Source organism: Myotis myotis, unplaced genomic scaffold, assembly GCF_014108235.1.
Source record: "Myotis myotis isolate mMyoMyo1 unplaced genomic scaffold, mMyoMyo1.p scaffold_m19_p_3, whole genome shotgun sequence".
NCBI classification, from domain to species: domain Eukaryota; kingdom Metazoa; phylum Chordata; class Mammalia; order Chiroptera; family Vespertilionidae; genus Myotis; species Myotis myotis.
Window position 1 is genome coordinate 22574243 of NW_023416335.1, and position 12374 is coordinate 22586616.

At 38.2% G+C, this 12374-nt stretch overlaps 2 protein-coding genes across 2 annotated transcripts in view; both read right to left on the reverse strand.

The window, feature by feature from the left end:
• Positions 1 to 9498, reverse strand: part of ADAM18 (ADAM metallopeptidase domain 18) — a 103429-nt gene extending 93931 nt beyond the window's left edge. The window contains exon 1 of the mRNA XM_036297239.1: positions 9383 to 9498. Coding sequence (XP_036153132.1) covers positions 9383 to 9498 — 116 coding nt within the window. The remainder of the gene's footprint in view (positions 1 to 9382) is intronic.
• Positions 9499 to 10570: 1072 nt separating this feature from the next.
• ADAM2 (ADAM metallopeptidase domain 2) overlaps positions 10571 to 12374 on the reverse strand; it is an 84079-nt gene continuing 82275 nt past the window's right edge. The window contains exons 20-21 of the mRNA XM_036297241.1: positions 11762 to 11921; positions 10571 to 10634 (exon numbers count right to left, since the gene is read on the reverse strand). Of these exons, the coding sequence (XP_036153134.1) occupies positions 10571 to 10634; positions 11762 to 11921 (224 nt within the window). The remainder of the gene's footprint in view (positions 10635 to 11761; positions 11922 to 12374) is intronic.

Sequence of the window (12374 nt, forward strand, 5' to 3'; positions counted from 1 at the left end):
ATAGCATTAACTCTTTACATAGATATACAAAAATAACTGCATTGAATACTCCTAATCAAACACTTATCAGCAAGAAAACAGTTGCCTCTGTATATGATACTTTTGAACATTTTTGCAAAACTAAGGAATATTAACAACACTGGTTGGTTGCTCCTAAAGATGAGCTGAAGGATTTGAATTCCCAGGTAAGGCATTTCATAAAAGATCTAAGAACTTCTAGGTATGCCATAAGGAAATATTTATCTCCTGTAGCTGGGGTCTCAAATTGCTTAAAATTAAATGAAGAAACTCATCCTGTGATTGGCTGAAGTACAGGGCAAGTTGAACTCCCAGCATCACAGAGTATTTACTCTTAAAGTGGGAGCATTAATTGGGAAACAATGGGATCATTTAAGTTCATATGCGGATGTTTGGGAAGACTCAGATGAAGTTGGGGAAACTGAGCCACTAAATTCTGATGAATCTTCCTTGTGGAAGAGGCTTCTCCACCTGCAGTGGAATTGGCCTCCTCATCTTTAGCAACGGTATCCCCCCAAACCCCAGTGGAAGTGACCTTCCCACCCAGTGAGGTATCATCTTTTCTACCTCCATATAAGGAGATTAACCCTGAAATGGTAATGATCTCCCTTCAGGCATTTGCTTGAAAGATACTATTGATTATTTTCAAGAACCACCCCTACCAACCTTCTTTACTTCTAGGCCTATAACTAGACTTAAGTCCTAGCAGATCCTTAAAGGGAAAGTACAAAGTGTGACCTATGAAGAGGTTAACTACAATTAAAAGGATTAATTGAATTTTCTAATTTATACAACCAGAAATCTAGGGAACCTCTGTGGAAACAGATACTAAGAGTGTGAAAGAATAATGGAAGCAACACCTAATCCAACTTTTCTTTTTTTTTATATGGGCCCACAAAGCAGGATCATTTAAGGTTGCATCTCAGGGAAATACAAGTGCTCTAACTGTTTGTTTGGTTGAATGAAGCATGGATTAAAACATGGTCCACTATGAACAAATTTGAAATGTCCAACCTCCCTAGGTTTGATGTTAAAGAAGGGATTCAGAAGCTGGTTTTACCATCAAGAACTTTAAAGATGCAGAGGTGGTGATTCCCACTACATACACGTTGAACTCTTCCATGGTCTGTGCAGAAAACAGATGGATTATGGAGAATAACCATGGATTACATTAAGCTTAGTCAGGTGGTGACTCCAATTGTATCTATTGTACTCCAGATGTGGTTTCATTGCTTGAGCAAATTAACACATCCTCTGGTTCCTGGTATGCAGTGATTAATCTGGCAAATTTCTTTGTCTCCATCCTTGTCTTTAGCATCCAGCAGAAAGTTTACTTTCAGCTGGCAAAGCCAGTAATACGCTTTCTTTGCCCTACTAGTACTTCAGGGGTCTATCAACTCACCAGCCCCAAATAGATTTAATCTTTCCCTTCTATACGATATCATACTTGTCCATTACATTCACAACATTATGCTCATTGAACCAAGTGAACAAAAAGTAGCAACTAATTTAAACTTATTGATTAGACATTTGTTGTCAGAAGGTAGCCTATCTCCATTTCTAGTAAAATTTCTAGGGGCTCACTGGTGTGGGGCATGTTGAGATATTCTTTTTTAGGTGAAAGATAATTTGTTGCCATAGTCTATCCTACAATGAAAGCCAAAAAGGCATAATGCATAGTGGGCCTCTTTGGATCTGAGAGACAACATATTTCTCATTTGGTGTGTTACTCCAATTCATTTACCAAGTGACTCATGAAGCTGCTAGTTTTGTGTGGTGCCCAGAACAAAAGAAATCTCTGCAGGAATCCAAGATGGCTGCTCATGGGATGGCAAGCTGCAAGATAGTTTGTGAGTGAGAGAACGAAAGGAAAGTGTGTGGATGTGTGGGGAGTGTCTATTTCTGAGTGAGGGACAGCTATGTTCCACATGACTGTTGGGGATGGGCAGACCAGGTTACCTTGGCTGGGAAGCCTCTACTACTGCTGAAATCTCTCCCAGAGTGGCTGACTCTGCCATGGAGACTGTGCTATATTGACGGGGAGACAGCTGTGATTGGAATCCCAGCCTTACCTTCAACGGGGAGACCTTGGATATCTCCTGGGACCCTACAACCACAATGCTCAAGGACCAGCTGCCTCAGCTGTGAACCCATAAACACTGAGACTCCAGCATCCCCCACTGTGGGTGCCTGAAAAATCTGTCCAGGGGGAGACAAAGCGGCACCAAATATGCGCCTTCTCACAGAGCAGATAGAAGGAACAGCTGAATTGGTTAACATCCACACAGAATTGGTGAATTAAACACAGCTGGTGAGGCAATCCGTGGACAGAAAGGTCAGATATCACGCAGTGGTTCTCAACCTTGGCTGCACATTAGAATCACCTGGGAATCTTTTTAAAATCCTGATTTCTGGGCCTCATCCTCCAGAAATTCTGTTTCTTTGTTACTAATGTTGTGGCCCCACCCCATAACAAAGAAACAGAATTTCCAGAGGATGAGGCCCAGAAATCAGGATTTTAAAAAGATTCCCAGATGATTCTAATGTGCAGCCAAGGTTGAGAACCACTGACCTAGAGAAAGGTGAGATCTGAGATCCAGGCTGGAGGAAGAAACATGCGCAGCAGGGACTAGAGTCTCAGAGGGAGACAGCACCCCACAAAATCCGCAACGTCAGTGTAGCCCTTGAATGTGGAAGGGGGTCCACAGGCCTGCTGGAAGAAGGGGATTCTAGCTATTAGCCCACAGATGGCCTGGGCCCAGAAAGGCAGCCTGAAGTTCTATACCGGCTGTGTAGTGCCAGGGGAAAAAGACACGAGTTGGCGTGGTTCCATTGTCTTTTTTATATTTTTCTCCTTGCTTTTGCTTGCTAAGTTCAATACATAGGATCTTCCAATTAAAAACACTCACCGAGACTGCAGGGGAAAGTTGTTTATATGTGGACACTGGGGATCAGAATAAGCAAAGACGAGCAGGAAACCAGCTCTGGGGCAGTCCGCACCTCCAACGTAGTATTAAGAGTGTCAGGGAAAGAAGAATCTAAACACTGGGTAGAGGGGCCATTTAGTCCAGGATATTAATACAGAAACACTGCCACCCAGAGGTTGTGTCATAAATTGACTTTTGTGTAAATACAACTGAAGGCAGGCTGAGAAACAAAGTGAGCAGAGAGATCCCGCCTGCTTGAAAACAAGGTTGTGGCTTATGACACAGAGGAGTGGTGGATCACTGGGAACTTCAATACTGTGCTTACTACCTCATAGGAAACTGACATGACAAGCAAACAGTAGAGGAAGTGAACAACATTCACTACCTCACTTTTTTATTTTTTATCTTTTACTTAAGAAACTAAATTGTTTTCTCACTTGATTTTACTTTTTTATTATTATACTAGAGGCCCGGTGCACAAAAATTTGTGCATTCGGGGGGTCCCTCAGCCCAGCCTATGCCTCCTTGCAGTCTGGGACACCTTGGAGGATGTCCACCTCCTGGCTTAGGCCCTCTCCCTGGGATATCGAGCCCAAGCTGGCAGTCAGACATCCCTCTGGCAGCCCAGGAGCCCTCAGGGGATGTCCACTTGCCAGCGGGGAGCAGGCCTAAGCTGCAGTCAGACATCCTTAGCACTGCTGAGGAGGCGGGAGAGGCTCCCACCACCATTGCTGTACTGGCAGCTGTCAGCCTGGCTTTTGGCTGAGCAGAGCTCCCCCTGTAGGAGCACACTAACCACCAGGGGGCAGCTCCTGCATTGAGCGTCTGCCTCCTGGTGGTCAGTGTGTGTCATAGTTACCAGTGATTCCCAGTCATTCTGCTGTTAGGGTCAGTTTGCATATTACCCTTTTATTATATAGGATAGAGGCCTGGTGCATGGGTGAGGGCCTGCTGGTTTACCCTGAAGAGTGTCCCGTATCAGGGTGGGGGTCCCACTGGGGTGCCTGGCTAGCCTGGGTGAGGGGCTTATGGATGTTCGCAGGCTGGTCACACCCACTTCAGGATGGGGGTCCCCACTGGGGTGCCTGGACAGCCTGGGTGAGGGGCTGATGGTGGTTTGCAGGCTGGTCACACCCCCCCACCCCAGTGGGGACCCTCACCCTATGGAGGTTTGGCCAGCCTGGGTGAGGGGATGATGGCTGTTTTCAGGCTGGCCACACCCCCTTTAGGGTGGGGGTCCTCACTGGGGTTCCTGGCCAGTGTGGGTGAGCGGCAGAGGGCCATTTTCAGGCTGGCCAAGTCCCCCGGCGACAGAAGCTCCCACCCTCTCCTTTTTAAAAATTTTTTTTATTCTTGGATTTATTTACCTTCTATAATTGAAACTTTGTAGCCTTGAGAGGAGCTCAGAGCAAACCAGGGTGGGTGGGAGGGAAGTCTCCTGTTCATTCCAGCTCATGGCCATGGCCAGCTGAAAGCAGGTATCTGGGGTTTATTTACCTTCTATAATTGAAGGTTGTTGTTTTGAGTCGAGCTCAGAGCCGCCCACGGGAGGCAGGAGGGAAGACTCCTTCTCGCTTCAGCTTTGTGGCCACGGCTGGCTGAAAGCAGGTATCTAGGAATTATTTATCTTCTATAATTGAAACTTTGTTGCTTTGAGTGGAGCTCAGAGCTGGCCACGGCAGCTGGGAAGCTTGGCTTCCTCCATCATTGGGGCAACCAAGTCTCCTGCTTGCTCCATCTCCGTGGCTGCCGGCCGCCATCTTGGTTGGGTTAATTTGCATATAGTTGCTCTGACTGGCTGGTGGGCGTGGCTTAAGCCATAGTGAAGGTACAGTCAATTTGCATTTTTGCCTTTTGTTAGTGTAGATTTTATTTTGGGATTAGTGTTCTACATTCTATTTTTACTTTTGTTTAGCATTATTTTACCCTATTGTAATTTTTCCTTTATGCAAACACTCTTCCTTACTTTTCCCCTTTTGTGTCTGTTTATCTTACCTGTTCCTGCTTTAATTTTTCTCTATTCTGTCTTTTTACTACCTGTTAAAAATTGATCTTACTCATATATCTAATTTTCTCTCCCCTGCTCTAAGTCCGTGCACTCTCTTCTCTTCTCTTCACTATCCAAATTTTTTTCTTCCTTTTTTTTTCCTTTTTCTTTTCCTTTTCTGTCTTGTTGTTGTTTGATAATTTATTTTTCTTTTCTTTTCTTTTTTTGCTTCTGTTTTTCCTCTCCTCACTTAGTCTTCTTCTTCTACTAATAGCTTAATTAAATCCAATCACCAATGCAGACCTATCTACTCACTATTCTCCTTTCCCAATAATATATGAATACATAGGTATATAGGTTAAAGAAAGGGGAAATTTATATATATATGTTTTATATATATATATTTTTCTTGATTTGTATTTTGTTTTTTACTTTTCTTCTTATACACTCATTCTCTTCCTACCTCCTCTATACTAAATTGTGGCTATTTCATTCAATTCCTTGACGTTACCTTTTGGAAATAAACTCTGCCTCCTCAGATTCATGTGGGTGTTTGTTGTTTGGGTGTTTGTTGCTTGCATTTTTTGGATTAGTTGTTGTTTGTTGTTTGCATTCATCTCTGGGTGTTTGCATTTTTTGGATTAGTTGTGGGTTGTTTTTTTTTAGTTTTCTCCCCATATACATATATTTTCCTCTTCTTTTTTCTTCTCTTCTTTTTCTCTCTTACATTTTTATCTACTCTCAGTATAATTTTTGCACTCTTTTCTATCCCCTAATTCTCTTTTCTCTGGTGGTCACCGTTATTTGGGGTTATTTTTATCATGAATACATTTGTGTTTGGTACTCTGTGCATTGTGTCTTGTTGTGTTGTATTTTGTGCCTTCAGGTCAACACAGGAGAGAGAGCTACATAACCAAGCACCCTGAGAGAAACGATCATAGGGAGACAAAGAAACAACCTGCATATGAAAGAAAAGGAGGAATCACTGGCAAAGGAGGAATCACTGGAAAAGGAAGTAAATGAAATGAGGTAAGCAATATATCAGAGAAAGAATTCAGAGCAATGGTCATAAGGACACTGAAAAGGATGGAAGACACATTCAACAATATGTGTAACAACCAAGAGGAAATAAAGAAGAACCAAGAAGAAATGAAAAATGACATTGCTGCAATAAAGAACTCAATAGAAAGCATCAATAGTAGACTAGAAGAAGTGGAGGACTGCATCAGTGAGCTTAGAAGACAAAGTAGGAAAAAATACACAAGCAGAGCAGCATCTAGAAAAAAGAATACTAATAAAAAAAACAAAACAGGAGGGGAGCCTAAGGGAACTTTGGCCAACACAACACAAAACAACATCTGCATAATAGGGGAGCCAAAAGGAGAGGAAACTGAGCAAGGAATAGAAGACGTGCTTGAAGAAATAATGATGGAAAACTTCCCTGATACTGGGAAGAAAAAATTCACACAAGTCTAAGAAGCTCACTGAGCCCCAAATAAGATAACCGTAATAGACCAACACTAAGACACATTATAATTAAACTGGAAAACACCAATGACAAAATAAGAATGTTAAAGGCTTCCAGAGAGAGACAGAAAGCTACCTATAAGGAATCTCTCATCAGACTATCAGCTGATTTCTCAACAGAAGTACATCAGGCAAGAAGGGAATGGAATGAAATCTACAAAGTAATGCAAATCAGCAGATGTGTGGATTCAAAAATTGATACATCTACACAACGGAATACTATGCTGCTATAAAAAAGAAGGCTAGTACCATTTGCAGCAGCATGGATGGAACTGGAGAGCATTATGCTAAGCGAAATAAGCCAGTCAGAGAAAGATAAATATCACATGATCTCACTCGTGTGGGATATAATGATCAGCATAATTTGATGAACAAGAATAGACCCAGAGACAAATGGCAGAGGAGGGAGGGTTAGAGAGCAACCAAAGGACTTGTATGCATGCATATTAGCATAACCAATGGGGTGGTGGGGGCTTGCCCAAGGTGGAAATGGGTAGCTGGGGGGGGGGGGTCAATTGTGAAAAAAGGAGACATGTGTAAAACTTTAGAGAATAAAACAAAAAATCTCTGCAAAAGGTCCAGGCTTGATTGCAAGCGGTTCTGCCACTTGGGCCACATGATCCAGTAGATACAATCGTCTTTAAGTATCAGTGGCAGATAGGGATGATGTTTGAAGATTTTGGTAGATCTTATAGGTATATCAGAGTAGGCCTTTAAATTTAGGAGAAAAGTCCTGCAATAAATTGCAGATAACTGCTTTTCTTTACAGAAACAGTTCATTGGCTGTTACTGGACCATAGTAGAAACTGAACATTTAACCATGAGCCACAAAGTTATCATGCAATCTCAACTGCTCATCATGAACTGGGTGTTTTCTGGTCCACAAAGCCATTAAATTAGAAATAGAAATGGTAAATATGCAATCAGAACCAAGTGGTACCTAAAGGCACAGGTAAGTTATATGAAGAAGTGGTCCAAATACCATGGTCTCTATTCCTGCTATACCGCCTTCTCTATCCCAGTTTGCATTTATGGATTCATAGGGGGTTTCATACCATTAGTTGGAAAAGGCAGAGATGATTTGGGCCTAGTTTACAGATGATTCTGTATTTTATACAGGCACCACCTAAATTCTAGACAGCTACAGCACTATAGCTCCTCTCTTAGACATTCTTGAAGGACAGTGGTGAAGTGAAATCCTCCCAAGAAGGAAGAAATTCAGGCATTGTACCTCATTGTGCACTTTGCTTGATAAGAGAAATAGCCAGATATGTAATTATATAACAGTGTGGTTTGGCTGAATGGTCAGGAATGTGGGAAAAAAACATGAATGGAAGTGTCAAATTTGGAATGAAAGTATGTGGCTAGATCTCTACGAGTTGGCAAAAAACGTGAAGATATTTGGGTCACATGTGGATGCTCACTAAAGGGTGAGTCCTCAGCAGGGGAAGATTTTAATATGTGGAAAAGAAGACTCATTCTGTGGATACTAGTCAGTCTCTATCCATAACAACACCTACTGTCACCCAATGAGCTCACGTGGTTATGATGGCAAGGGTGGAGGTTATAGATGGGCTCAGCAACATGAAATTTTATACTCCAAGCCTGACCTGGCCATAGTCACTGATGATTTCCTAATCTGTCACCATTGAACTCTAGATATGACACCATTCCCCAGGATAGTCAGTGAGCTAAACTGGTGGCATGCTGATTATGTTGGACAACTTTCATAGTGGGAGGGGCAGTGTTTTATCACTCATTTGTGGAATATAATGAACAACATACTAGTAAATTGAGGAACAAAAATAGATCCAGAGACATTTAGAAGCATCGAACAGACCATCAAACCACAGAGAGACGGAGGGTGGGTAAGAGATCAACCAAAGGACTTGTATGTATGAATATAAGCATCACCAATGGACACAGACAGTAGGGGAATGGGGGCTTGTGCTGGGGGGTGGGAATGAACGGGAAGAGGTTAATGGGGGTAAAAGGAGACATATGTAATACTTTCAATAATAAATCATTTTAAATAAATAAATAAATAAATAAATAAATAAATAAAGCTAATAGTCACCTAATAGCCAACAGAAGCTACTAGACAACTAAATTCTTTGAATTATCTTGAAGAAATTTTATGTACCCAAATCCAGAAGTATGTAGCTTAATAGGGTTCTGTTACCATTATGTTTATTTTTTAAAAAGGTAGTTATAAATATCAACTACAACATGACCAGTTACAGAAAGGAGGACTGTAGTGTCATGAGAATTTTCTCCTTATTTTGTTATGAATACACTGGAGTGTATATCTACATATATTAAGGAAATATCTTTGTTTTAGTTCCCCTCTCATTCCCTTACCATGTAACATAAGATGTATTTATTTTACGTTAGTTTTTAAATATTGTTAATATTACATCATAGTATTTAAGTTATGCCATATCTGGAGAAGAGTAAACATCATTCAAGGATTTTATCTCCTCTTCTGGGGAAGAAATTAGTGCAATTTTGGTTGCATGTAAGAGAGTTATATCATGTTAGGCAGAATTATGTTATGTACTTTATTTGGAGATTAAGTATGGTTTAAGGAGGCGCATATGAGTGCCAAGTTGTCAAGGGGTGTACTTGTGATGATTAATTTTGTATATCAACTTGTGGATGCCCAGTTATCTGATAAAACAGTATTTCTGGGTGTGTCTTTGAGTGTCTTTGGGAGAGATTAGTATTTGAATCAATAGAATGAGTGAAGATTATCCTCATCAATGCAAGTGGGAATCATTTAATCCCTTGAGAGCCTGAGTATAGCAAAAGTGGAAGAAAGGTAAATTTGCTCTCTGCTTGAGTTGAGGCATCCATCTTTTCCTGCCTTTGGACATCCATTGGCACTCTGTTCTTGTTTTTTTGGACTCAGACTGAGACTTACAGCAGAGGTTCCCCAATTGTCAGGACTTCAGACTTGTACTGAATTACATCACCAGCTTCCCTTGATCTCCAGCTTATAGATGACAGATCATAGGACTTCTTGGCCTCCATAACCATGTGGATCAATTCTTATAATAGATATCCTCAACTATATATCACTTATCTATCATCTACCTATCTTATCTATCTATCATCTATCTATCTATCTATCTATCTATCTATCTATCTATCTATCTATCATCATCTATCTGTAATTATCTATTGGTTCTATTTCTCTGGAGAACACTAACTAATGCATATATATTATTGTAGCTTTCTCTTAGGTTGATGATTTGATTTACATTATAATATATTCTTCTTCATGTCTACTAAATCTTTCAATGTTAAATTATATCAAGTTTTCTTTTGACTGGCTATGGACCATCATAACAACATAACAACATAACTACATAACTCTGCAATAAAAAATGTAGCAGGGGCCTTTAATTATGGCATTGCATTTATTATATTGTAACCTTTCCTCATTTCATGCCTGTTGATTAAGTTAGTTTCTACTGATTAACAGAATTAGCATTAGATAACTTTTAAAATGTGTATTCTAAAAACTCATCTGTAGAATTAAATATATAAATGCTATATGATATATAAACAATACAATACAACATAAATTATATATGAGAATTCTATTTTTTCTTGTCAGGTCAAAACAGTAGTATGCAGGTTTTGAATCTGAGGCAATCAGAAAATACATGTACTTTTTCTTTTCCATTTTTCTTGTTCATCAAAGATAATTGCTCTGAAAAAATAAAGGGGAAAAGTCACCTGTATGCCCAATAAAATTAAAAAATTGTGGTTAATTCAACAAATAGCATAAGGGTAACCTCATTATAGAGTTCTATAATGTAATTTATTTTAACCAATATTTGAATACGTAAATGCTAAAGCATTAAATCATTTAAAAATGTTAAAAGATAACACTGCAAGAAATTTTAAATGATGAATTGAATACCATTTATGCTTACTAATCGTGATGCAGCCTACACCATTGAAAAATATTCTCCAATTTAATTGTCATTATGCCCATCTATATGACTACCACCATTTAATATATATTTGTATTATTTACATTTGTCTAATACATTAAATTTTCTCTGTCTCTTCATCTTATCCTTAAAATATTTTATACTCACTATGATGTTATGGAGTCTCTGTTTTCCAGGCTACTCTGGGGTTCACTCTCACTTTCAAGTTCCCTATACATTTAAAAACAAATATAATCACTTAAAATTATATTTTCTTTGAAAATTACAGTACAAGACTCTGCACTATCTGTCTGTACTGAAACAGTTTTGCATTCCTTTCTGAGATCCGGGAGCAGCCACTACTTGAGACTACTTTATCACTGAAATAATCTCTCACTGGTAATTAAGACTAACGTGAGAAAGAAAGCACAGAAATATAAGTTTACCTGAAAATGAACTTAGATATTTTTACATTTATAACGCTAGTAGCGAAATAACTTTAAACTTTTTTGGCATTTATCTTCTGCCCTGTTTCTTTTATTTATTTATTTATTTTTTTTTTCAATTGCAGTTTACTTTCAATATTATTTTGTATGAGTTTCAGGTATACAGCCTAGCAGTCAGACAATAATGTCTTTTACAGCGCTCCCACAATATTCCCAGTACCCACCTGGCACCATGCAGACACAGTTATTACAATGTTATTGGCTATTTTCCCCATGCTGTACTTCACATCCCCATGACTGTTTTGTGTCTACCAATTGTACTTCTTCATCCTCTCGCCTTTTTCACCCAGCTCCCAACCTCTATCCCCCTGGCAACCATCAGCCTATTCTCTTTATGAGTCTCTTTCAATTTTGATTATTTACTTATTTTGTTCTTTAGATATCACATATTGGTGAAATTTATATGGTATTCATCTTTCTCTGACTGACGTATTTCACTAACTACTCTCCTGGATTTCTTTGCTACCTTTTAATAAAATAGTGTATGCAAAATTCCTTGAAATATATATAAATATAAAAAATAAAGTGGTAATGTTCAACACATAGTTAATAATTAAGATGAAATCATAAAAAGAGGTAAAGAAACATTAACTAGAAGTAATTTTGACTTAATTTTACCCCTAACAGAGTCCAAGTTGTTATAAAATTAAAATTTTGGACATTTTAAAAAATTATGCTCATTATTCATTATATTAATCCTTAATATATTAGGAAGTATTAAATTTCCATATAAAGATAAAATTAAATATGAATTATTACTTGTAACATTTTCATAATGTTATTTATTAATAAGTTACTATGAATATTAACAAGTTATAAAAATAATAAATCTTAGATATAAAATCAATATACTCATCGCTTGTATAGTCCTCAGTTTTCCATTTCTTTCTTTGTAAATAAACTTTTACCAGGGTTATTATCATAATACTGAGAATAACACAAAAAGGAATGAGTAGGAAAAATGGCCATCTCGTAGGTTTGGAAGGATAAACATTCTCAACATAGAATCTTTCTAGGAAAGAAAACAATGATTTAAAAGTAATTATGAGGAATATAGCAAAGACATGTTTGTTTTTCAATATAACTATTAGAATAAACTTTTAGCTATTTAATAATTTTATAATTAATATTTTAATGAAGTAGATAAGTTGACAGTTTTAGTGCCCAAGGAGATTTCTAATTCTGACAATAATAGTTCTATCCCTTGCTTTTGATTGAGCATCTTCTATCCATGTACTCTGTTTAGAACTGTTTGGTAATATAGATGAAAAGAATGAAAGTGTGATCTTTGTATAAGTGAGTTTTTCTCAATTTCTATTTTTAGTAAGAAATAATGTATATTTAAGAAAATTTTAGTAAAGTCCAAATTTTCTATTATTGCATTGATATATATTTTTATATTTTATCTATGAAATTATTTTATATCCCAAGATCATATAAAATTTTTTCTGTTTCTTTCAAGAAG